The sequence below is a fragment of the Triticum aestivum genome, chromosome 6A, assembly GCF_018294505.1.
Source record: "Triticum aestivum cultivar Chinese Spring chromosome 6A, IWGSC CS RefSeq v2.1, whole genome shotgun sequence".
NCBI classification, from domain to species: domain Eukaryota; kingdom Viridiplantae; phylum Streptophyta; class Magnoliopsida; order Poales; family Poaceae; genus Triticum; species Triticum aestivum.
The window spans coordinates 120208276-120236045 of record NC_057809.1 but is presented as its reverse complement, the minus strand read 5'-3'; the positions used below and the strand labels follow the sequence as shown (position 1 = coordinate 120236045).

The 27770-nt window shown below is 46.9% G+C and overlaps 1 protein-coding gene across 1 annotated transcript; it reads left to right on the top strand.

Annotated features, from left to right (window-relative positions):
• Positions 1 to 14775: 14775 nt before the first annotated feature.
• LOC123130441 (protein NRT1/ PTR FAMILY 8.3) lies at positions 14776 to 17672 on the top strand. Its single transcript, XM_044550338.1, has 5 exons — positions 14776 to 15188; positions 15320 to 15422; positions 15510 to 15727; positions 15805 to 16334; positions 16595 to 17672. The coding sequence occupies exons 1-5, from the start codon at positions 15129 to 15131 to the stop codon at positions 17421 to 17423; spliced, it is 1740 nt and encodes a 579-aa protein (XP_044406273.1). The 5' UTR covers positions 14776 to 15128; the 3' UTR covers positions 17424 to 17672.
• Positions 17673 to 27770: the final 10098 nt, after the last annotated feature.

Sequence of the window (27770 nt, the reverse complement as noted above, 5' to 3'; positions counted from 1 at the left end):
GATCCGAAACACCCACTTGCAATCGATGAGATTTTTACCTTGCTGTGGAGGGACCAAATGCCATTTTTGTTTCTTTCCATCGCCATGTATTCTTCATTCATAGCCTTTTTCCAGTTTTTATCAGCTAGGGCTTCATCAAGTGTGTAGGGTTCACCTGTAGAACACACCATGCCATATTTCGTAATATGCTTATAATTGATTGGTTGAATTACTCCCTATTGTAGTCGTGTGTGTCTCGGTGGTGGAGTAGTTTGTGTTGATGGCGCAGAAGATCCCGTGCAACCTGTGGAAGCAGCAAGAACTGATCCCGAGGCAGATCTGGGCGAAGCAGCATCGGGTTCAGCAGCAGATTCCGCCCGTGGATTTTCTGTGGCAGTAGGCGACGGTGTGCAACGGCGCAGCTCCGCAGAAGATCTTAGCGGACAGGGCTCATCATTGCGCCGTGATGAGAGGCCAGCATCCGCTGTGCCAGAGGCGGGTCCCGCGCCGGTCGGCCGATGCAGATCGTGTCGTTTGTAGCAAACGGGCTGGACCAACCGGGCCCCCGAAGGGCCAATGGGAGACGGACAGGTGCCGCCGTGTGATTCGCCCGGGTTGGTGGGGGCGCCTCCGCGACTCGCAGGTTGCCGTGTGGCAGACGCGGGCTCGCTCTCCACGGCGCGCATGGTTGTTGGCGCTGTCGGCGCGGATTTCCGAGGGGATCCTGCCCCCCTGCCAGCGGCGCCAGAATCCGAGGCCGATCCGCTGGGTAGGTCTGCCTCTGCCACGGGAGCTGATCCCGAGGCTGATTTGCTCCCTGGTTTAGGGCACATAAAATATGGCCCTTGTACTTCATTTTCTTCATCATTTTTTGATCCGTTTTCTCCTGCAACATCACACAACTTGTGCACAGTGGTTTGAGGGTTAGTCAACATATGATCATCATGGTTTCGTTCCCCTTCATCAAGACCAGTGAGAGAGGATGGTAGAAGAAGGATTTCTTTATGAAGTAAAGCACCGGCGTTAGGGTGTAGATCAGCGAAGGGAAATTTGTTCTCATCAAACACAACATCGCGAGAAATGTAGACACGGCCTGTGGAAACATCTAGGCACTTGACCCCCTTGTGTTGTGCACTATATCCAAGGAAAACACATTGTTTAGATCGGAACATGAGTTCGCGAGAGTTGTATGGGCGGAGATTGGGCCAGCATGCACACCCAAAAACATGTAGAGATGTGTAGTTGGGTTTGACATGAAGAAGCCGTTCTGTGGGAGTTTCATTGTTTATGACACGGCTTGTGAGCATATTGATGATATGAACGGCAGTGAGAAACGCTTCATTCCAGAATTTTAGAGGCATGGAAGCACCTGCTAAGAGTGCGAGGCCAACTTCAACTATATGCCTATGCTTACGTTCGGCATAACCATTTTGTTAGTGAGCATGAGGGCATGACACATGGTGTGAAATGCCAAGTGTTTGGAAAAAGGCATTTAATTTCTTGTATTCCCCTCCTCAATCAGATTGAACAGCAATGATCTTGCTATCAAACTTACGTTCAACAAGTGCTTGGAAATTTTTGAACACTTGGAAAACATCGAATCTTTTTTTGAGAAGATAGATCCAGGAGAATTTGCTATAGTCATCAGTAAAACTGACATAGTATGTGTGTCTACCAACAGAACTAGGAGCAGGGCCCCAAACATCAGAAAAAATTAATTGCAATGGCTGAGTAGAGACACTTGTAGAAATAGGATATGGTAACTGATGACTTTTTGCTCTTTGGCAAGAATCACAAATAGTTTCGATATTTCGCTCACCAACAAACGGGAGCTTATTTTTCCTAAGCAAACGTTCAACAAGAGGAAAAGAAGCATGGCCTAAACGATCATGCCAATGTGTTGAAGAGAGTTTGACAACACCATAGGCTTGTTTATTGAATCTCCTAAGCTCCGGAATCAACGGGTAAAGCCCTCGAATGCATCTACCTCGATATAGTACCTTCTTCATGGCCTGATCCTTTATCAAAAAGAAAAAAGGATGAAATTCAATAAAGACATGATTGTCAATGGTAATGCGATGAACGGATAAGAGATTTTTGTTGGCACTAGGAACATGTAAAATTTTGCGAAGATGAATTTTACGAGAAGGGGTATGTATAACCGAGTGACCAATGTGACGTATGCTCATACCTGCACCACTGGCGGTGTGGATCTGGTCCTTCCCGTGATACTTCTCACGGAGGGTCACCTTCTCTAGCTCACCCGTGAGGTGATTGGTGGCGCCACTGTCAAGGTACCAATTAGTGTCGACGCCATAGGATCCTTCAGCGGCAGCAGCAACCTTGTCATCATCTTCAGAGGAGGCATCGTCTTCGTCGAAGCGATACCAGCAGTCTTTGGCGGTGTGACCTGGCTTCCCGCAGATTTGGCAGCGAACGGCATCAGGACGTGAACGACCCGAGCCGCCGCGGCGACCCCTGTTGTTGGTGGAGATGGGGCGACCGCCGCGAGAGCCGCCGTTGTTGGTGTTGCCGCTGCTATGCTTGCCCTTGGCGCGAGGAGGGCCGCGATGACGTGAAGAGTAGCCACCGTGCCCGCGAGTTGCTGCGTTTGCCGACGACTTGAACCCGCCGCCAACACCCTGGTACTGGGCGACGCGCTGGTCGAAGTTGCTCAACATGGAGTAGAGCTCATCGAGGGACACCGGCGTGATGCGAGCATCCAGGGCCGAGACCAGCGGCTGGTAGTCCATGTCCAGCCCGTGAAGAAGATATGAGATCAGCTCGTCGTCCTGGATGGGCTTGCCGGCAGCGGCAAGCTCATCAGCAAGGCCACGCATGGCGGCGAAGTAGGCGGCCACCGATTGGTTCCCTTTCTGCGCATTGATCAAGGCAGTGCGGATGTTGTTGACGTGGCTCAAAGACTACGACGAGAACATACCTGCGAGCGCTGTCCACAGACCATGCGCGGTGGTGACCGCGGTGACCGCGACGAGCACCTCTTTTGTGAGGTTGTTGAGCAGGTAGCCCAAAACCTGCTGGTCCTCCCTCACCCAGATGGGATGGAGAGGATTGAGCTCGGTCGACTCCTTCCCCTCCTTGTCCTTGGTGACGAGGAGGCGGGACGGCTCCGTCAGAGTGCCGTCGACATAGCCATAGAGGCCGGCTCCCCTCAACTGCGGCGAGATTTGGGTGCGCCACAGGACGTAGTTCGTCCGGGAGAGCTTCTCCGTGACCTGACCGCTAAGGTTGGATTGGGTGGCACTGAAGGAAGACATGGCTGGCACTAGAGGAGATCGGCTAGGGTTTGGAAGAGGAGGCTCTGATACCATATTGAATTCATGCTCCAGCCAACTCATCCAAAAGTCCGAACTGATGAAGGGAGGTGGGCATTATATTTCAACATTTAGCAGTCACATAACAAATAGCACCATAAATAAACTATCTAACCGATCAAACATACGTACTACCCCATATAGTCCCATTAACTTGTTTATGCAATGTTTTGTTGTTGACACACAGTTGTTGTTTTTATGCCCATTGCACTGTGTTGCTGCTCCTCCCCAGGTTGCGCACCACCTTGACCATGGCCAGAACCAGCTGCTTATCCTCACTGCCGTCAGGTCGTTTGGCTCGTTCTGCGGCCTCCTCGCCAGCTTGATCAAGACAGTCTCAGGTTGTGCACACTCACATTCTTGGACCGATGACGTATGGCGTTGCTGCTCATGATTCAGGCAAGCACCTTGTCCTTCCCATCGTTCTGCTGTGACCCAGCTCAGGATGTACTTCACTGCCATTGTAGCGCATCCGGCAGCGTTCATCATGGCTGCATTCATCTACCACTTTTATGCAAATGACGACGATGCTTAGCTATTTGAAACTTTTTTTGCAGACAACAATTTGCAATTTGCAGTTTGCTTAGGTCAGGGAACATCTTCTGGACCATCTCATATATTTTCCATGTACGAAACCTCTTCTCCTCTGTTTTTACGAGGAATGTTTTCCTTTTTGACAAGGAAATTGTTTGGCTTTTCAACTCTATGGTACTGTAATTTAACGTAGTTCAGTTTAAAATAATGAGGATGTTTCATTTGCATTCAGACAGATTTCAGCTGTATTGGGCTTATATGCTTGCATGCACCAGTTTGATCGCACTACATGGATCTGAATAATCCCCATCGGGAAGGGATTAAGCAAATTAACCAAAATGGTAGGATTAGAAGGGATCATGATTGACTAGAGGATTGCACGCTGGCATACGACTTGTATAAATTGGGCCGATGGCTTAGTGTGGAGCGGACCATGTGCCACAGGCTCCGGTCCAGAAAAAGTAGCAAGAGCATCACCGTAGAAGACTATTGTGGCCGCAGCATTAATGGACAACGGACAGGACGCACTGGCACTGTTGCATATTGATGCGGTGAAAAGCAATATATCATGCAATACGCCTATGCGCACTGATCCCTATGTGGACCAACAGCTCGGATAATGATATCATATGGTAGTGTGACCCATGTTAAATTTCTGTAGAAAGGAGAGAACAAATTTTAAGTGAAAAGAGATATAAATCTAGATATACACATGTAGATATAAAGGCGATATAAATAAAAAGAGATTTCCTTAACAAGCGCATCCATTTCCCCCGGCATTTGAAGGATGATTTGCGGCCACCACTGTCAAACACAATACATTGAGCCATATTGTGTCACGTACATGTCACACATGACAGGGAGACTCCCAGGTTCACAAGGCGCGGGATATAGCATAGATTGTTAGTTTAAGTTGCATGTAATCTCTTCCTATCTCCTGTAACCGATTCTATCTCTTCTTCTGCAAGATGTAAACCTCCTGTAAGATCTCAACGATGTATGCGCTTCAGGGATATGCGCCCCTGCCTATAAACACGTAGCACGTCGCCTCAGGTCGAGGTAAGACGTTTCTGCCTAACGCATATGGTATCCGAGTCAAGAGGTCTTGAGTTTAAGACCCTGCCAACGCAGTATTAAATAAAACGATTCTGCGGCCTACATCGATCCCACGTCTAAGGACTAAAATAGCCTAGACATGAGGGGGAGTGTTGAAATATAATGCCCACCTCCCTCCATTAGTTCGGACTTTTAGATGAGCTGGCTGGAGCATGAATTCAATACTAGATACTCATACAAAATGTATTCCATCACAGCTAGCTGAACAACTAATTCTCTTGTTTTTAAGGAGATGAAATGGGTTGCCTGATATATTTCTTTGTATACCGAGGCTTGATTACTTTCTCTTATCAGTTGTGAAAATGTGGCAACCTAGGAATCACCAGATGACATCGCAATACTTTTGTGGTAATCACTACTTGGTATTGTTGTGAAGTTGTAGCCAAAGTAACTAAAGACTACTCCCTCCGATCCCCAAAAAGTGTCATAGCTTTAGTTTAAATTTTGAACTAAAGCCACAACACTTATTTTTGGATCAGAGGGAGTAGCACTTATAAGTTCTTTTTTCCTTTCTTTATTACACAACAGATTTTTGGACACAGAGTTGTGTGTCTGCCTATTTAAAACCGAGTTTGTGCATTCGAATGATAGTAATTGCTTTCAGGAGGATAGGGCATCAATGGTTTCAGTCGCTAGCAAGATGGCTCAGGCTGCCAAATTCGACGCTACCGTGGCAGAAGATCTATGCAAGCAAAACTTGTGAGATTAGTGGGTGGTCTGTCAGCATTGGAAGCATACCTTGTACGTACATTAATCAGATTAAAAGAATGAAATTATTGGATAAGAAGATCAAATAGTGCAAACCAGAGGAAGATACAATCCTTTGAGCAGGAGATTGATGGTCTCGAAAGCAGGTTAGGCATATACAGTATTTAAATATTCCATCTATTTCCTTATATTTTCAGGAGATGGTGGAGCTTCTATAGTTAACATGGAAACAGATATTCAGTCAAAGATTTAGTTACTGAAAAGTAAGCTTACAAAGGCTTTGAAGGAAAATAAGATGTACGTGGCTCAACAAAAGAGGTATCCCTTACAGTCTGAAGTTTTTTTTTGAGGAATCACCGGGGGGGGGGGGGGGGGGGGAGGATCCCCACCTGTATATATTACTCAATCGGCCAAAAGGGGCCCAGCAGTGACAGATTACAGAGGCACGGCGAGCCGTGTGGTAAGATAGCTAAGCCAAGACCTGGCAGCTACCTTGTCAACATGATCTCTCAGGCGATGCGAAAAAAGCTCAAAGTTAGTTACAATGTTCCGAGCGGTAAAACGAGAAGAGTGATCTTCATAACGAAAGATAACAGCATTGCGGGAGTCCCAAATTCTCCAGAGCACGACCAGGAGCACTTCCGGCCACACCCTGCAATCAAGTTCGTGCGGGGGCTGAACCAGCCAGAGGTCTTGGAACCTGGGAGTCGTGGAGAAGCCTAATTGTGCCCAAATCTGCACAGCTCGCGGGCAGTCGATGAACAAGTGAGAAGTATCTTCAGAAAGAGCAGCACATCGCGGGCAGTTGGCGGAATCAGACATGTGCTTGTAGGTCAGATTTGCTCTAGTGTTTAGTCTTCCACGAAACAGGAGCCAGGCAAACAACTTAAGCTTGTGCGGCGCCCTTGATCTCCAGATTAGATCAGCATGATCGTCCTCCAGGTCTTCATGCATGAGGATCTTATATGCGGCTTTGGACGAGTAGATTTGCCCATGCAGCAAGAACCTTTCATCCTGGCCAACCGTCAGATGTACATCCTGCAACAAGCAAAAAGCATCTAGCTCGCGCAAGGCGGCCGAGGTTATCCTGTCCGAGAGGATCACATGTATCCCGTCTCGCATGATATGTACCAGTGGGATGAAGAAATTTGTAGAGTGGAAATAAAGGCTCGGGAAAGCAGTGGCTAGAGAGGTTGGCAGTAACCAGGTGTCAAGCCAGAAGAAAGTCTTCTGACCATTATTGGTGAGGACGAAGGTGATCGGAAGAAGTGTTTGTAGCTGTGTTTGGATAATTTTTGTTAGGAACGTGGGGTTTTGGCATGATGCCAAGTGGGAGAGGCTGCAAAGGTGTTGCTTATCTACCCAGTCAGTCCAAGGTAGGTGGGTGGTGTTTTCATGGGTGAGGTATTTGTGAGCAAACTTCATAAGGAGCAGTCATTTGAACAGCTAAGTTCTTAATGCCTAGACCACCAAATTTTTTCGGTTTACAAACGTTTTTCCAAGCAATCAAACATTTGGAACCTGTGCACGTATCCTCAGTGGCCCAAAAGAAGGCTCGTCGAATGGCATCCAACGCTTTTAGCGTTTTCTTTGGGATTTTGAAAACCGACATGAAATACGTAGCTAGAGAGTCTAAGACAGAAGAAATGAGCACAAGCCTGGCAGCATGATTGAGCAATTTTGCGCACCAGCCCGGGAGGAAAGATCGGTAGGAGGAAATGAGGGGCTGGAAGGCCGAGGGGGAAAGTTTGGTGGGGGATAGTGGTAGGCCAAGATAGGTCTGGGAGAAGCTAGAGATCGCACAGCCAAAGATCTGGGCAATTGTGGAGGCGGTTGTCTCGTCAACATTCATGGGGACAAAAGTAGTCTTGGCAAAGTTTATATAGAGACCAGTTGCCAAGGCAAAATCATCGAGAAGCTGCTTGAGTTTGCGGGCAGTAGCAGTGGAGGCATGGGCAATGATAAGAGTATCGTCGGCATATTGTAGAATGGAGGGCGGAAGATCATTGTAGACCGGGTGGTGTAGCTCGTTGGTTTGATCAGAAGCAGCAGACAGGATGAGCTGTTGGAGAACATCGGCAACGATGATGAACAAATATGGCGAGATGGGATCGCCTTGCCGGAGGCCGTTTTTGCACTTAATCCAGCTTCCAGGAACCCCGTTAAGAATGACAGCAGTTTTACCGGAAAAGAGTAAATCCTCAATCCAGGAGCAAAAACGATCTGGAAAGCCCCGATGGCGAAGAATTTTGAGCAGAGAAGGCCACGAAATGGAGTCGAATGCCTTCCTGAAATCAAGCTTGAGGACCATTGTAGCAGCTTTGCGTTTATGACAACAGTTGAGAGAATCAGCAGCATAGATGAAGTTTTCAGTAATACACCGTCCAGATATAAATCCAGTTTGGTCACCGTGAACGAGTAGTGGGATGTAGGTTTTGAGGCGGTTGGTGAGGAGCTTGGCGATGCCTTTGATTGGGCAGTTTTGCAGAGAATCGGGCGAAAAGCATCCGCGGTGTTAGCACCATCTTTCTTTGGGAGAAGCACACTGAAAGATCTGTTAAAACGCTCCATTTGAGAGGTAAGATGATAGAAGTCGTGGAAGAAAGCTACGAGATTGCGCTTGATGGAGTTCCAGGCCAAGCTGTAGAAGCAGGGCCCAAAACCATCAGGGCCTGGGCTAGCGTTGGGATTCATGTGCAGGAAGGCCAGTTTGATTTCGTCAAAGGTGAAGGGAGCATCGAGATGTCGAAGTTGGAAGTTGGGGCACCAGGGAAGCATAAAGGTTAGATAGATCAAAATTCCAAGAAGTAGTCGCCGGGCAGCCTAACAGATTTTGATAGAAGTCCCTCGGGATAGAAGCTTTTTGATCATGAGCAAGTCCTGGTCCTGATGACGTAATGAAGGGATCTGGTTTTTCGGAAGCGTTGGGAGGTGGAAACATGAAAAAAAATCGTGTTTTCATCCCCCCAAATAGCGCGTTTGACTTTTGCACGCTGCCTGGTTGCTATCATATGATCCCGAATGGCTCGACGGAGGGAACGCTTGAGAACTATACGCGGGGAAGACTCAGCAACAGAGAGAGAACGAGATTCTTCATTGGCATCAATAAGCCTGAGCACAGTCTTGCATCGTTGCTCCCTGATGGATGGTGGTCTGAGGGTTTTGGCCCATTGCTTTAGGCGCGAACGGCAGGTTTGAAGCGTTTGGGCCAGGTTGGAGGAGTCCGATGGGCTGGAAAGACTGTGCTGGGCTGCGGCCTGAGCGATAATGTGTCGGCAGGCCGGGTGAAGGGCCCAAGATCGTTCAAACCGAAAAAGGCGGGAGCGGGGGATGGAGGTTGAGATGGAGACGACTAGTGGAACATGGTCAGAAGTGAAGCGTGGCAAGGAGGTGAGCGAGGAGTTTGGGAATGAATTGTTCCAAGCTAAGTTGAAGAAAGCACGATCGAGGCGTTCCAGAACAGGCGAGTCTTGATTATTTGACCAAGTGAATTTCCTATCAAGGAGGGGTAGTTCTAGTAACGCAAGTTGGTCCAACGTATTGTTGAAGAGATTGGCCTCAAGATGATGAAAATTAGAGTTGTTTTTCTCGTGAGGGAAGCGAATGAGATTGAAATCGCCTAAGACTAACCAAGGGGTGCTGTCAGGGGGGAGGGGGGCAATATTTTTAAGTTCGTCAAGGAAGTCACTTTTGAGAACTCGGACAATGGGAGCGTAAACGTTGGTGACAACAAAGGGGGTTGGACACGCGAGAGATTGGAGCGTAACGGAAGTACAAAACGAGTGATTGGCGTAAGATTTGACCGAGAGGGAAGAGGTGGAGACAGCTGTTGGTAACCCCCCAGCAGTACCGCGTGCTGGGAGGGAGCTAACAAAATTGAGGGAAGAGGGGAGGAAGGATCTGATTTTTGGCGGAGAGGGGGCTGCTAATTTGGTTTCTTGAAGGAGGAGAAGGTTTGGTTTGAGAGACAGTAATTCAGACAACACTTCAGTACATTTTCCATCATCACCTAATCCTCTTACATTCCACGAACAGAACAACAAGTTCGAACTAGACATAGATCACTAGAACAGACACCAACCTAGGAGAGAAATACATGATAACTAGGACACAGCAGCGGTTACAAACACCCATGGGAACAGATAAAGCTAATAGTAGACACAAACTACAGCAACATCCAGTCTTCTTCATGTAGCTAAACATAGATCACTTGGCAGAGGCACCAGCAGTCGAGACCACAAATTCTGCCTCGTCAGGAGAAGAGCCACACTCCAGAGCCAGAGCGGCCAGGGTGCGGGGAGAGCCTGGCTGAGCAGCATCAAGGTACAGGCGAGCGGTACGCACTGCATCCTCGAAGTCACGAGCGGAGCTGCCCAACATCAAGCGCTTGGCTTTGGCCTTTGAGGCCTTGTCCTGCATGGTCTCCTTCCTGTACGGCTCCAGCTCAGCAAGACGAGCACTCCGCCTGACATGCAGTACCGAGCTTGCCCGCTTGCGGCACGCGTGCTTCTTTTTGACAATGGCCTCGTGCACCGCCGGCTCAGGCTCCTCGTCCAGGGCTAGCAGAGGGGGCTATGCCAGAGGCATAGCAGCCCTGGGACGGCGAGAGTAGACCACCGGAGGAGCAGATTGGGGCGCCAACTCCAGGACCGGCTCCGCTTGTGGCTTACACTCTGAAGTCTGAACCTAAATGTTATCATGTGACGTGTCACTATACATAGAAATGGTGTGTACATGCTATCATGCTTCGCCTTTGTTATGAGTCAGACTAAGCAGTGATAAGTGCCCTTTCAGAAGTATTTTTTCATGCGTAACCTTTAAATAAAAAATTGACGATATGCACCATTGGTTTTTCATACGTGAATCCAGATTTCCACCTAATTATATTGTGTCGCCGTCATGATGGGAAAAACTAATTCAGTTATTTTTCATATTTCAGAGTCTTCCAAGTGTTTAAGGTTTTCTTCTAACAGACTGCATTCTTAAATACATAATTCAGTTTGGACTTTAACTTCTATTTTCTCTTTGAAGTTTAATGTAGGGTGGTCTTGGCTCTAGACACAGGAACTTCATTGTTGAACATGGTCTGGATGATGATAGTTACTGTTAATCTGGGCTCGCTCTAATCCGGATTAAAGGCTCAGGATCAAAAAACATGCAAGCAATTCAAGTTGATGCACACCCGCAAAAAAAAATCATGTTGATGCAGTAAATTCATAATCATAAATTTGTCTGCAATTAAGCTTGCATCTCCGTATCATCTGCTTTGTCTCTACCATTCCTTACCGAAAAAGGCTTTCGCCCCGCTTTATAGATAAAGCCCAACAGCCAACAAAGTTCGTCCACAACACACACACACGCACAGGTCTGACACGGCAAGAAGTCAAAAGGGTTAATGCTGAGGGCACAGCTCAACAAGCCCTGAAAAGCAAAAAAAAGGCACGCACACGGAGGGTGCTGCACAACATCTAGTCTGGCTCCGGTGGTGGCGGGGGGAGCGGGGGCGCCAAGCTGAAGGCCATCGAGCGAAGGTCGGCGATGAGGTTGTTGATGACGTCCCGATCCTGGGGGCGGCTAAGCGGCCGCCAGAGCTGCAAGTATCCACACATTTTAAAAATGGCGTCAGGAGCACGTCGAAGAGGGACCTTCTGAATGACAAGCTTATTGCGAACAGTCCAGAGCGTCCAGGCGAGGACCCCAACGCAGAGCCATCTGATATGGCGGTAGCGAGGGGGGGAAGCATGGATTTCCACAAGCAGGTCAGGGAAGTTGGTGTTACACCACTGGCCCCCAACAGTCTCGCGGAAGCAGGACCAGAGGAACTGGGCCGTAGGGCACGAGAAGAAGATGTGGTTAGCATCCTCCACCGTGTCGCACAAGGGGCACATCCCGTTCCCATGTCCATTACGCTTGCGGACCTCCACGCCCGTTGGGAGGCGGTCGCGAATCCATTGCCATATGAAGATCCGGATCTTTAAGGGCAGGCGGATATCCCAAATCAAACTAAAGGGTTCGGGGGCCGTCGAGGGGGCGATGGCCGCGTAGAGGGATTTGGTGGAGAAGCAGCCGGAGGGCTCAAGCCGCCACGAAGTGACATCCGGGGAGTCAACGCCGTCCATAGGGAGGAGGGCGATGTCCTGCATAAGGGCGTCCCAGGCAGCAACTTCGGGAGGGCCGAAGGGGCGGCGGAAGGCGAGGCGCCTAAGTCAATAAGGGCCGCCTCGATAGAGATACGAGGGTCAACTGCAATTGTGAAGAGCACAGGGAATCGCGCGGTCAAGGGGGAGTCCCCAAGCCATCGGTCAAACCAGAACAGGGTCGAAGATCCGGTACCAACCGCTATGGAAGTGCCAATTCGAAGCACCGGAAGCAGCTGGACGACGGCCTGCCAGAACTAGGAACCGCCCGAGCGCTGACAGAAAGCAAGGGGCTGTCCACGAAGATATTTGTTCTGGATGATGGTGAGCCAGAGACCTCCATCGCCATTGGCAATGCGCCAAAGCCAACGAGTCGGGAGGGCTATGTTCATGCGGCGGGAGAACAGGATCCCAAGACCTCCCTGGTCCTTGGGTTTGCAGATATCAGGCCAGCTAACCCAGGATACATTGTCTACCATTCCTTCACTAGGGGGCTTCATCATTAACTTTGTCATACTTTTACATTCTACATGATGGAAACAGTGTATCCACATGGATTGGGAACCTTACGACATCACTGAATCACGACTTGGTTGAGAGGCAGCTACAGTGTAATATTTCCTGTGCGAATATAGATATTTGTTTCCCGCAAACAAAAGAATATAGATATTTGTTCCCGCAAAAAACAAGAACATAGATATTTGTTATTATGCAACTTTCCTCATGCTTGGTTAAAAGAAAAGTAAAACTATATATCTTTTGTCCTCTCTATTAGTCGCTCAGATAGAATCTGAGAATAAACTCAAAATAAAAATAATTTTTGTAATCCAATAATTGATATTGGTTAGGATGATTAACCGAGTTATCCAAAAATTCTGCTGATACATTCGAACAATTAAACGTTTCACAAGTAGCGAACTAATTTCGGGAGGGGCATTTTGGCTCCCGGGAGCATTTGCTCCTGGAAAAAAAGTAAATAAAAAATGTATGTTTTTAAAAAAATCTTAATTTTTTGTAGATGTTTGTGTTAGTGTCGCAAGCATGCTTGACAAATTTCATGTGAAACGGAAGACCAGAGTTTCCTCGGTGAATAAAACAAATTTGGAGTGACATTTGGTGTTTAATGTGATTTTTTTGTACAGACCAAAATTCTTAACCATTTTGCCTCAAAATTTAAAGGTAGCATTTGGATGTGACTAAAAACACATAAAACATTTGTCTTGAATTTTTGTCATTTCAAAAATTATTTTTGGGCGCGGGAGCACGTGCTCCCGGGAGCCGAATTGAATTTCACACTAAATTTCTTGTTATTACAACGAACTATTTCATAGGTCCAGAACCATTTGATCCATAATCATGGGCAAATGCATAAATATAATCATGTAAGAGAAGTGGGTAGACAAAGTATTGTTGACGAGATTTATGTTTTTTTCTAAATACCCTTCGAATTTTTCCATTTATATTTCTATCATTTGCTAATTCCAATCTGCCTCCCAAATTTGATATTATAGTCCCAGTGTAGATAGAAATTCCCTTATATTCTACTACCTCCGTCTGGGTTTAGTAAGCCCCCTCTAGTCCAGACCAGATTTTTGTAGCATATATTTTATATTTTTTTAGTCATATGAATGGTCAAAGTTTGACTCAAAATACTACTCCCTCCATTCCACAATGTAGTGCTTCCTCTATCTACGTGCTTCAACTTTGACCGTAAATTTAACTACCAAGACTGATTGCGGCGGGAGCAAAAATTATATCAGTGATTTCGTATTCGAAAGAAGTTTTAATTATATAATTTTTTTCTCCCGCCGCAGTTGGTCTCGTTGGTTAAATTTATGGTTAAAGTTGGACCTCAGAAAGCGCGGGCGCACTATATTTTGGAATGAAGGGAGTAGAAGGCCTAATAAACCCGGATGGCGGTAATAATTCCGAGCGGTAGTATATTTCATTTATGATAAAGCTTCCTAAGGAATTCATTATAGGAATGTTTCCGATAGAAATGGTTTGCTTTTGCACATCGAAACCAAAAATTAATCTTACAGATACATATCATTCGAAAGAATAGGTGAATTACCAAAACGTACAGGCATCGCGGTGCAGCAAAGCGTGCCCTACGGCTTCTAGTATAATATTAAAGTCTAGCGTGTTTCCTATGCTTTGGCATGGCATACAAGAACAGATCATTAACATGTAGTGAAGATCAATGCATGATAAAATAAGTTTCTTACAATTGTAGCCTGTTAGGAACATAGAGAGGGCTCTTGGAGTGGTTACTCCTTCCTCTCTCATAATAATTGTAAGTATTGAAAGCAAACTCAACAATATAACTTCCATGAGAATTATCATGAGCACAAACAAACTATGAACCACAAATATAGATATAGTTAAGCAAATTTCTCCTCTAGGTTGTATTTGGGAGAATTAAGTAACAAGATAGACTATCATATGTGAGAGAGAAGCACTAGCCTGCCTCCCTTGAGAGGATCCGAGCTCACCAACCAGATCGTAACTTCTGGTATTTGGTGATGATGGCCTAAAGTTGTTGGAAGGAGTTCGACAGGATAGCATCACCTCTTTTCTTCCAAGTTTAGAGGGTGGTTTAATGATTCTTAATTTCTTATTAGTGTGGTTCAGCCTACACACGTGCTCCGATGTATTCATATCTCTTATTAATGAAAATACCTGAGGCAAAATCAAGCAGAAAAGAGTTGGCTTTGTGCTGCAGGTGGAACATCTTCTGGACCCTACTAGATATGGACAGACTCACCTTTCAAATTTTCGTCCCATCTATTTGTTTTAACCATCTGCTCTGCCCCTCCGACATATTCAATCCTCTCAGTAGGCCACCACCAGCGCCATTGATTGCATTTGCAAAGGTGTGTGTCTGCTCCTTGTGATTTCAAAAGTACAGTCAGGTCCACATATATAGTAGTTCTGAACAGAATCAGGAAAAAAAAATTACCTCCTAGTCTCCTACAAAAGTTGGAGAATAGCACTGCTGCTAAGGAGTGAGTGAGAGAGAGAGAGGAGATGGCATGGCCGTGGGTCCTGATGTAGGCGAATAGAGACAGCACTGTGGTCTGTAGCTAAAATCGAACCCTTTAATCATAGTTCAATCCCTAGAAAATGCAGTCACAACACACGCGATCCCTCGATTTGGAATGAGCGTGCCACCTTTTTACCATATCTTGGTGATAACTGATAAGCAACCTACCACTCTTCAGACCAAAAGTAGACAAGAGCACATGCAGGTAACTTTTAGGTGCTGAGCTCCATCCCTTAACCCTCATCTGCTCCATCGACCATCTTGTAAGCAGCCATGGAAACAGCAGCAGCAGACGAGGAGAGGCCCCTGCTTCATCTCCTACCGTATAATCAGGTACTGCCCAACACTAGTATATATGAGAATAATTTCAGTTAGCACGTGTAATTCTTCAGTTCTTGTCGGTCCTCCGCGAGAGATTTACAGTTGCAAATTTCCAAACTGGATATCCTGGCACTGCGATGCAGGATGTAGGTTCAGACTACACCGTCGATGGATCTGTTGACATCAACAATCAGCCTGCTCTGAAGTGCAACACAGGCAATTGGAGGGCGTGCTACATGATTTTAGGTACCAAGACAACAGCGATTCACTCATGCAAACTGCTCCTGTTTTTTCTCTTCTCTTTTTACTGCTGACCGCCTCAACGCATCTCAGGAGTCGAGTTCTGCGAATGCGTCGCCTTCTTCGCAATCGCGACCAACTTGGTAACCTACCTCACCACCGTGCTCCACGAAAGCAAGGTCGCTGCTGCACGGGACGTCTCTGCCTGGGTCGGCGCATGCTTCCTCACACCACTTATTGGGGCCTTCTTGTCTGACACATATCTGGGAAGATACTGGACGATAGTTGTTTCCCTTCCAGTCCACACCATCGTAAGTACAGCTAGCACAGCTAACCGACCAGATCTGTATGACAACAATTGCAGCTCTGAACACTTTCACTTTGACAGGGAATGCTCGTGCTCACAGTTGCAGCATCAGTGCCGACATCATACTACCAAGGTGATGCTCATCGTACTGTGGTGGTGTACCTGGGACTCTATCTTGCCGCACTTGGGACCGGTGGCATTAAACCCTGTGCGTCAGCCTTCGGTGCCGACCAATTCGACAGCGGAGACCTGACGGAGCTGGAGAAGAAGGGCTCCTTCTTCAACTGGTACTACTTCCTACTCAATCTCGGCTCCCTTCTGTCAAGCACACTGCTTGTTTGGCTGCAGGACAATGGTGGGTGGGGGCTCAGTTTTGCAATCCCAACGGTGCTCATGACCTTGGGCCTAGCAGTTTTTGTTGGTGGCTCCAGAGTGTACAGGTTCAGGAAACTGAGAGCAAGCCCATTCACGAGTATATGTCAGGTGCTTGTTGCGGCCGTCAGGAAGTGGCATGTGCAACTGCCAGATGATATCTCGCTCTTGTATGAGCTGCCCAGTTCGTCATCATCAGCTGAATCAAGTCACAAAATTCAGCATACAAGTCAATTCAGGTACTCCAATTATTGCATTACTCAAGTCAACCTATTGTCTAAATTTGACAATTAAAAACAAGTCATTTTCATTGAGCTATGACATCTTTTGGTGTAAGACAATAATTCACTTGTGAGCTGTGACATCTTATTTGCCAGTACAAAAGATATCAGAAATTTGCTATGAAACCATATCTAGAGACTGCATCTATGACTAAACTTAAATGCAAGAGCTTACCTCTTATATCTACAAGTTATAATTATGTGATTGCAATCTTCAGGTTTCTAGACAAGGCTGCCACTGTGCCGCCCCCGTTAGACCAGAGATGCATGGTGTTACCGTTGTGTTCATGGAGTCTCTGCACAGTGACCCAAGTTGAGGAGTTGAAGATACTGCTATGGATGTTCCACGTCTGGGCGTCGTTCGTGATCTTCTACGCAGTCGCTGGGCAGACCGCATCGACGTTTATCGAGCAGGGGATGGTCATGGACAACCACGTCGGCCAGTTCGCAATCCCACCTGCCTCCCTCTCTATTGTCAGCGTGTTCAGCGTCCTTATCGGGGTTTTCATCTACGAATCCGTGCTAGTGCCACTCGCGCGGCGTTATACTGGCAAGGCGAAGGGCTTCTCGCCGACGCAGCGCCTTGGAATTGGCTTTGCGCTGTCCATGCTGACCATGGTCTACTCAGCAATGCTCGAGATGAAGAGACTGGCGACAGCACAAGCTAGGGGTCTGAGAGACCAGAATGTGCCTGTGCCAGTGATCATTCTGTGGCAAGTGCCTGCATATGTAATGCATGGTGCAGCCGGGGTTTTCGCAGGAATCGGCATGATGGAGTTCTTCTACGATGAGGCCCCTTACACCATGAAGAGCCTTTGTGCAGCATTCGCGCAGCTTGCAGTTGCGTCCGCAGCTTACTTCAACGCGCTCATATTTAGTGTTGTTGCGGTGGCCACGACGCACGGTGATGCTCCTGGATGGATCCCGGATAATCTGAATGAAGGGCATTTGGACTATTTCTTCTGGATGATGGCTGCTCTTAGTTTACTGAATCTGGCGCAATTTGTGCACTACTCCATGAGGTATAGAGAGAAGACAACTTCTTGACACCGAATAGTAGACACTGGGCAGAGGATTAAAGACTTCCCCCATCACACCGCAACAAAGATGGCTTCTATGCAGTTTCTGTGGACGGCGCACAACATTTGCTTCCATCGGAATGATACATAATATGCCAAAACTTAATATCATTGTATATATAGTTTTACCTCTGCCTATTCTCTGTACTTAACAGCCAAGTCCAAGCCAAGAGAAGAATCTCAAACAAAATTAATAAAGTTCTTTGGTGTGGGCGCACGAGCTGGTTACACCGTCACGACTTCAATAGTTTATTTGATGCAAATCATGGTTTGGTTAACTGATGGGATCATTCAAAGTGGTATTTTTCACGCCAAAAAAAGAAAGAAAAGAATCCCAAGTGGTTTCCTTTTAATAAAGATGATCCAGTTAGGGGGTTGTTGTGATAGAATATTCTGATCGTCTTTAAGGATACTTTCATAGTCAATTGTAGGACAGTAGACTGAAGCTCACAAACGGGGAGGCATGCTGGCCTGGATCCCCTACATAGAATCCCTGAACCTCTGATTCCCCTGTATCTGAAACCTTACCACTTGTACCCTCCCACCCCCCCCCCCCCCCTCCCTGCGTTCCCTCAAAAGAAAATATGGTCAGTTGCATCATTTTTTTTTCCAACCGGGCTCTCAACCCCTTTCCATTAATTTCGCAATCAACGGAAATACATCAGTCTGTATCCAGATGTTCTTAGTAACCAACCACTACAACTAGCAGGATGAAAAACACAAAAGCCTTGAGAGCTAATGAAACTGAAAGGGGAGAGCGAGTTGGCGCATCAACAGGAAACCCACAACAGGATGATCCTAGAACGGACCACCCGCCATGGGACGAAAACCTGATGACACTCACAAGCCGCAGCCCAAAACAACACAGAAGGAAATCCCAGGATGAGGCAAGATAAACGACATCTGCGACTAGACGAACCATAACCAGAAGACATAAAACCAGTGGGCATCAAACCCCAGTGGGAGGCGGCAAGCAAAAGAGCCGAGCGCTGAACACTGCTAACCAATCTGGATCCCCTCTCTGTCACCCAGGGGTCTGCCTCGAGGAAGGGACCTGTCCGCCAGTGCAGCAGCCGCATGAGCCAGCCTCCTCACGCCAGCCTGGAGCTTCGCCCTTTCTTCTTATTTTAGCAAACCTGCCCAGTACATCAAAAACGAGCATGCAGTGAAAACAGCCTCAAGAGGAGAACGAACAACATGATTATCGAATGTGACTTTATTGCAGAGGGTCCAAATCCCCCAGCATATTGCAGCAATAATCATCATGTAAAGATGTTTTCCATCCGGAAAGAACTTATAAAGCCAAGCAAAGCTTTGCCACAGAGAGCGAGGGCAACAGGATGCCCCAGCCGTCATGCCCAACACCCCCCAAACTGACCGAGCAAGCGAACAGGTAAAGAACAGATGATTTGCTGTTTCGACTTCAGTACAGAATGAGCACACAGGATTCCCAGGCCAGTTTCTAATGCGCATATTATCGCGAGTGAGAACTGCATTTTGAAACAGCTGCCAAAGGAAAATCTTAATTTTCAGCGGGATGGGTGCTTTCCACACCATCCTATAGTTAGGACCCGAAAGATTTCTTTCCAACCATCCATATAAAGATTTAGTAGTAAACTTCCCTTTACTACCAAAAGCCCACAAGATTCTATCTGGGGAGTCACTCAACGACAGTTTCTTAGCTTCCATAACCATCCAAGCCCACTGCTCACCCAACACCCCCACCCGTCTCCGCCTGAAGCCAAGTTCATAATTGTTAGATGCCCAAGATGCAACCGTGCATTCCTGTTCCTGGCAAATACCAAAAAGATCAGGAAAGCGATCTTTCAGCAGAGTATCTTCCACCCATGGATCATACCAAACCCTAGCCAGGTTTCCACTTTCGATCTTAACTTTTCTTCCTGCCATATAAGAGTCCTTGACCTTCATAATCGCTTTCCAGCAGGGAGAGTCCGAAAAGCGGCTCCAAAAGGTGGCCACTGTTTTGTTCCTGAAGTATCTAGCTCTTACAATACGTTGCCATAGCCCATCACTCGTTTCTAATTTCCACCACCACTTAGCGAGTAGGGCAATATTTTGCTTATGAAGATCTTTAATCCCTAGTCCCCCAATATTTTTTGATCGACATATCCTCGTCCACTTAACCATATGGTACCCACGTTTCTTTTTTTTCCTCCTCCAAAAGAAACGTCTACGATGTTTATCCATCTTCTCAATAAAGGTTTTATTGAAGAGGAACATTGACATGAGGAAAGAGGGAATTCCATCCAAACTAGACCCTAACAGTGTTAGTCTAGCTCCAGAAGATGCCGCATATGCTACCCAGGCATCAAGTTTTTTGATCATTTTTCCGTCAAGGAAATATAGATCCGCATTCTTGAGAGTGGAGTAAGTAACAGGGACTCCCAGATATTTCATGGGAAGTGTGCCCACTTGACACCCAAACATGTTGGCATAAGCCAAATCTGTATCATTATCCCCCCCCCCCCCCGATACTAAATATTTCACTCTTCTCAAAATTGATCTTAAGCCCAGACATAAGCTCAAAGAGATAAAGCAAGAGCTTGATATTCACAGCTTTGTCAATATCATACTCAAAACAAAGTACCGTGTCATCCGCGTATTGCAGGATGCAAACCCCATTCTCAATAAGATCAACAGCTAATCCTTTAATGAGACCATTCTTTTGTGCTGTAAGTACCATTTTGGTCAGGCAATCAGCCGCAATATTAAATAGGAAAGGGGAGTGAGGATCCCCCTGCCTCACCCCCTTAGCACTTTGGATGTAAGGACCCGCCTCATCATTGATCTTGACACTGACCGTGCCATTCTTTAGAATTTGAGAGACCCACCCACACCACTTAGAATTAAACCCACGTTTCCTATGACAGTCAAGCAGAAAATCCCAATTTACTTTATCATATGCTTTTTCAAAGTCGATTTTCAAAATCACTCCAACCTGCTTTCTGACATGAGTATAATGCAAAATCTCATGGAGAGATAGGATTCCATCCACTATGTGTCTCCCCTTAATAAAAGCATTCTGGTGAATACTAAACAGCTTGTGGGCATATTTGCTAGCTCTAATATCCATGGCTTTAGTAAGAAGTTTATAGGGGCAACGCAATAGACAAATGGGTCTATATTGTTGGATTCTATTAGCATCAGTCGACTTAGGCAACAAAGTTATGATGCCATAGTTAAGTCGTTGTACATCTAGCTTGCCATCATGAAACCATTCAAACAGGCAAAGGAGGTCTGGGGCCACTACATCCCAGCAGTGTTGATAGAATTCAACCGGAATATCATCCGGACCAGGGGCACGGTTAGAATTCATACTAAATAAGGTTTTCTTGATTTCTTCTAATGAAAAAGGTCGAGTTAAATCCTCATTGTCACCAGGAGTAATCATCTCATCCTGAGACCACAAAGCAGCATCTATCTGACATACATTGCCAGGAGCTGGACCAAATAAGGATTTATAATATTCAGTAGCATGGATCAATAGGTTTTTAGTGCCCTCTATAATAACGGACCCACACTCCAGGGAGATCATAGTGTTTTTCCTACGACGGCCATTAGCTACTCTATGGAAGAAACCAGTGTTATTGTCTCCTTTCAGAAGCCACTTCTCGTTAGAGAATTGGTGCCAGTGAAGTTCTTCTTCAACATACATCTTATTAAGCTCCACTAGAATATCCAACTTCCTAGTGTAAGCATCCCCGCATAAACCATCAGTCTCCTCCAGTTTTTCAAGCTCCTGCAACTCGAGCTTGATAATATTTCTCCTGATCTTATTATGACCAAACAGATTAGATCCCCAGCCCTTAAAAAACTTCTTAATTCTTTTAAGCTTGATATTCAAGGAGTCAATGGGGTTTGAAGTATAAACAGGCCTCGACCAAATCTCAGAAACCAGAGGGAGGAATTCTGGGTTACTGAGCCAAGCATTATCAAATTTAAAACACCTGTTACCTGGTGCACGAGATAAGGCATTCCCACCATCCACCAACAAAGGGTTGTGATCTGATACTTCCTTGACCAGCTTATGGACAGAGGCAAGAGGGTATAAATCCTCCCACTCAGGAGACATGAGAACTCTATCCAGCTTTTCCAAAGTCGGGATTCTTGTTTATTTGACCAGGTATAAGACCCACCAGTCATATAAATCTCTCTCAACCCAAGCAAGTGAATAACAGAATTAAACACCTCCGAAAAGTGGGACAGAGATGTTTTTTTGTTTTTCTCCCCACTATGTCTAATGATATTAAAGTCTCCCCCAACTAGATAAGGAATATTACTGCTGTGACACATAGATGACAGTTCAGCAATGAATTCAGGCTTCTGTTCATCATGTGCAGCACCATACACAGTCATCAGGGCCCAGCTACAATTTTTGTTCTTATCGAACAAGTTCAACTGCAGGATGTATTTACCACACTTGGTCATAAGGACATCAAATTTTTCCTTGTTAATCCCACAAAGGATGCCACCAGATTTCCCCCTTGAAGGATTCCATTCCCAATGAAATTTATGATTTGGGTCAATCTGTCTAAAGAAAGCAGGAGTATACGACTTCTTCATGGTTTCCTGAAGCCCAATAAAATCTAAATCATTAACATTTATCATGTCAATGAGGCAGGTGGACATGCCCTTTTTACCCACTCCCCTACAATTCCAAAAAATCCCTTTCATTTATATCGATCGGGTTTATCTCTCACTCTGGTAGGTCTGCCAGGTTCCATAGCAGCCTTACCACCCCCCTTTTTTTGCTGACTTCTAGTCACAGGTCCGCTGGACTTATTTGGGGATAAAACCACCATCGATTTCTTACGTTGATACTTCTTTTTCCTGTTTTTAGATTGAACCAGGATGAATGGTTCTTCAATATCTCCACTATCATCGTCCCATGTTAAAGAGAGGGGCACATCATTGCCCAACCCATCATTGACAATAATTTTTTGTGAATTATTATCAATATTTTTATCCTGCAACAGATTTCTAGAAAGTTCTAATTCACGTAAAATATCAACAGTAGCAAAGTCATCATCAGGTATTTGCACTCCCATCAAAGATGCACACAGAATAATGGCAGAGTCAGATAAAGCAGAGAATTGATTTTTTGAATTGGGCATATTCGTACCTTCCAAATTACGCTTCCTCATTCTGTTGGTAGCCACATCTCCCACCTTCTCCAACTTCTGCTTCTGTCTGCGCGAAATTTCCTCTTCCTGACTCATGCTATCATGAATTGGGGATCCAGAGGGAAATTCCACTGTATAGACACTGCAGTTTTCTCCTCCTTCCATGGGATCCTCCTCAAGAGGCATAATATGAGGCAGGGAGGGCCAAACCACATAGTCTGACAAGGGAGGAAAGGCATTCCCATAAGCATTCACATCTTGACACACAAACATAGGTGAGGGTGGAACAGGAGTAAACATTCCCCAAGCACCTTGATACACACTGATCTCATTACTGGGAGATTCAGTCATCTCTTCCACTTCCAGATCCTCAGAGATATTCTCACATGGATTTTTACCGGATTGGGATCCACAATAAGACATTTTTTCAGCTGCATGTTCTCTGGCCATAGTCTCAATCAGTAGCTCTGTGTTGTTACCTTCATCACTCTCATCTTCTTCTTCACTCTCAGCAACTGCAGGAAGCCTCTGCACACCCTTATCATAGTTCTGAGAGGAGAAATTACCAGCCATAGATGTACTCGTCTCCCCCTGCCCCATGGAAGAAGCAGGATATGAGCCCATCCTCGCTTTCTTGGGGAAGGAAGGAGATGCACTGCTATCCACAGCAGTATAGGACTGACTTTTCTCAGCGCCCACAGTCACAACTTTTTCAACTTCATAGAAAAAATCATAATACTATTCTCCCAGCATTCCTTCAGCTGAAGGAGGAATTTTCTCAACCTCTCTACAACCAAGAAGGATTCTAGCATATTCAGGTTTATGAACAGTCGATTCATCAACTTCCAGAGTAATCCCAACTAAAGCTCCAGCATAAGCTATATGTTCAGTGCATCTCTTCTCTATGGGAATGTTGCGCACCCTAACCCATGCTTTTTCCATAATGCCTTTGGCCCCAATAGAAGCAGACCAAGGTGTAATACATACAACAATGTTCCCCTCCTTCAGAGGCAAGCGTTTTCCATAACAACATGCCCTTTCTACTTCACTAGCATTAGGAAATCGCATCACATATTGAGCAGGGCCAATAGAGCGGGCCGTACAGCGCCATTTCTTTTTCCCAGGTTTTTTGGCAAATATAGCATTAAATTCCTGCTCAATATCTTTCACAGTAGCATCACCCTCAACTATAGTAATCATCACATTACTAGTTTTCTCAACACTATGTTTAGCAGCACACATATCAGGAATATAGAAAAATCCCTGGCCAGGCGACTGGAACCCACACATGAGAGGAATGCATTCCCAAGGCCTCAGAACTTGGCAAAGCTGAGCCATATGTCCTAATTTGTTGCATTTTTCGCAGCAAATAGTAGGGCAACGAGGAGCGAAATGACCTGGAAGAGAGCAGTTGATGCAGATCTCGGCGTTGCCCTTGGTCGCTGTTTGCCCAGGTGCAGGATGCGGAGGCGGCTCCTTGGAGCCCACCGTCTTCTCCTTGTTCGCGCCGCTCATGGCACGCGCAGCAGCTTCCCATCTATCCCCAACTTCACCATCACCAGATCTCGAATCTCCCGACGACGCCGGCGGCGGATCTGGCCGCTGCCACACCATGTGCCGGGACTGGTTTGGCAGCGGAGCCCTTCGTCCACCTCCGAACCCTCCGCGCGCTGTGTTGTCACGCCAGCTTCCAGATCTCCCCCCGCCCCAATCTCCCATCGAGGCGCGCTGCGTACCTCCCGCCTGCTCCGCCGCGGTCACTTGGGCGAAGGATCAGTCGTCGCCGCCCGCCTTGCCCCGCCACCAGCCAAAGGAATCAGGGAGGGGAGGATTGGGGAAGGAAACCCTAGGACGCTCCCATAGATGCTTGAAGAGAGGGGCGAGATGTGCGTCTCGCGTAGTGGAGGTAGGTGGGGAAAATGAGGTTGTTCCCTTCGCCCCCTCCGCTCTAGAAGGCTCCACGCCTGGCCTGGTGTTGGGCCCCTCCTGTCGGTCAGGCTGCCGTGAAGGAGCTCCCACGCGTCCCGCCGCCATTAGCGGGTGGTTGGTGAGGTGCGGGGCCACCCCGACCCGGTCCGCGCCCGCCTGGATCTCCGAGTGCCTCCCGTGTACCGCACCCTGGATCGTGCCATGCGTCGCACCCGCTGGAGGCGCGCTCACCGCCGGAGATCGCTCCCGAATCCTCGCAAAATGGCAAGGCAGCGAGATAATATCTCCAATGTCAACGAATTCCCCTGCGCGGAGAAAACGCGCATCCACAATGACTCCGCGGGCATCAACCAGATTAAGCCGGAGAGCATCACGCCGGAGAATCAGCTCGCCATCGTAGAACGTGAGCGAGCGGTGGTGCTGCAGATCGGCGGCGTAAGATACGCGCCATCTCTCGTCCCGTGCGTCGCCCGTGTGTCGCACGAGCACGACGCCATCTTATCCCCCTCCTCTACTGTACTATACTGGTAGTAGTACGTGCACTACTGTTTACTGTGGCTGGCCGCAGCAAGAGCGGATCTCTTCGGCGAGTGGACAGAGAAGACATTCGATATGGACAGTTGCATCATCCTGAGATGCAATCGATGTTACTATGCCTAAATGTTCATTTCCACTTATAATCTAGCAGCACGATAAATCGAGAACGTAATCTAGTAATAAAATTGTTTTGTGCACTTCTCCGGAACTATATAACCTGTAGGTATGGTTGCAGATTTTTTATTTGCAAAACATAACCTTGCAAAAAAGTTATGTCATGCTCCAAAACTACCACGAACAAAAATGACAGCTTCAGGATTATTGTAATGAGCATGTACAAGTCCTGTAGTTACCTGAGCCTCAGGTGCAACTTCTTGCAAGCATCTCAAGCGCCAGTCCTTTCCTAGGCAAATCGCCGAACAGGTTGGGCGCGTTCCGTGGAAAGGGCAAAGGTAACCCGCTGGGTGCTGCCGAGAGGCGCGATGCGGCGGCGGTGATACTAATAATACAGCGATAGCGGCGTGTGGCGGCTGCGGCGAAGGCCGTTGCAGCGAGCGCTCCTCCACGAGGGGGCGGCGGCAGTCTGGCGCTTGCGGAGGCCGCACGGCCGGCTTGGGCCTCTGTACGACGAGCACGGCCGCTGCAGGGCGTGTCGACGCCGATACAGTAATGACTTTTGTTTTCTTCATCTACTGTAGTAGATATTATATGGAGCATACATTCATATTTATTGGAAAACAAAATGTAGACAACTCATTAGGTATAGTATATTTTTTGAGGTGAATCAGGTACTCAACATACTCCCTCCGTTCACAAATATAAGATGTTTTAGATATTTCAATATGGACTACATACAAACTAAATGAGTGAACAATATGGACTACTATTTATCACCTAGGGTGCAGAATAAGATAGGACGCCAGTTTGGGATACCTAGGTGCCTGGGCACCTTGCCTAGAAACTGCTGGATGACATTGAGATGTGTGCAGTTGTATTAGTACTACTTCCTCTCTCTCAGTTTACAGGGCGTGCGCGTATCCCTAGGTCGTCAATTTGACTAACCTAATACAAGTCATATATTACAAAAAATATATCAATATAAACTTTAGATGTTCTATTTTCAAAAGGTATAATTTTTGTGTTGTATAGTTTATATTAGGGTGATAAAATTGACAACCTAGGTATACGCGTAGGACTTGTAAACTGTGACGGAGGGAGTAGAACTAATGGGTTAAACATTGACTCTGTCATTAGGAAAGAATTACTCCCTCCATCACAGTATATAGGGCGCCGATGGCGTCGCTCTGGGACCAAGGTGCCTTCTGATAGGCAGGGATTAAGGAGTCGATTGTGCTGCGAAATTGATGGCAAGGCGCCTAATGAATCGCTAAAATGACGCTTGGTAACCTCCCCGTCCAATAAAAACTGAAACAGAGTGCATGCATTGGTGGAGCCGTTTCTGAGCGAAATTTTAGCGGGTTTCTTCCTCCTCCCGTGCCATTCCTTCCTCCTCCCGCGCCATTCCTTTCTCCCCCGCTCGGTTTCCATCTCCCGCCGATGTGCTGCCAAATACAAAACGAAAATTTCGGAGTTCAAAGCTCCCGCCGATCCGCTCTATAATTAGCTGCGGCGATGGAGGGACACGTACAGACGGCATCTTCTCTCCTCCCTCCTCTCTCCAATGACGCCGCCGCAGCAATGTGCAGATCGCCGGCCTCCTCCTCTTGGCCTCCTTGGGCTTTCTAGGGTTGCTTTCCAGCCGAGATCGCCGCCGCCCGGAGGTCTTCCTCCTCTTGGTCTCACCGGACGCTCTGGTGCTCCTTCCTTCTCCATCGGCACGGCAGGTTTCGAGCGTCTTCCTCCTCCTACAACTTTGCCTCGACGGCACGTCGGCCTCACACGCCCATCTCGCGCTCCGGCACCTAACGAGGCCGGTTCCTCGAACTGGAGTGCCTCCGTCGGCGAGGCCGGTACAGGCAGCGGAGGGTTCATGGGGTTTCACCTCATCAATGGCAGCGGCAGGATCTCGTTTGGCGGTGGCGGTGGCGGCGTGATCTCGTTTGGCGGTGGCGGTGGCGGTGGCAGCGGGATATCGTTTGGCGGCGGCGGCAGCGAGTCCCTGGACTTCACGTTCAGAACCGGCGCCGGTGCCAATCGGAGTGAAGGATCCTCCCATGGTGGAAGCAGAGAAGGTAAACCCTAGAAACCCTATAGTCTCATAGATCATGCAATTTTTGTCTGTCACTTTGAATCAAGATTAAACCCTAATTGTTTTGGTTGATGTTGATGGAGTACTCATGTTTCTGTTACTCCATGAGAATTGCATGTTTCTGTTGATGGAGTACTCATGTTTCGGTCATGATGGACTACTCATGTCCAGATCAATAGAGATAATTGTTTCTAAAATCACATAAACAATCATTTTCATGCACATTTGTTTCTAAAATCACATGGTTACTATGCTTCATTTTCACAAGGTATTGGTGGAAATGAGGGTACCATTGGCTACCGAGGGCCTGGATACAACCCAAAATTTTCACATGCCGACGAATACCCTCCTAGTCAAGAGGCTGTTCAAACCCAAAGACAACCTATCGATTTGAGTAAGCTCATTTAGCACATTTTTGTCTTTCACTAACCTTCCATATTTTTTATTTGTCTAATTATTTTTCCAATGCATCTAGATGTTTTGTCGAACAAGGAGA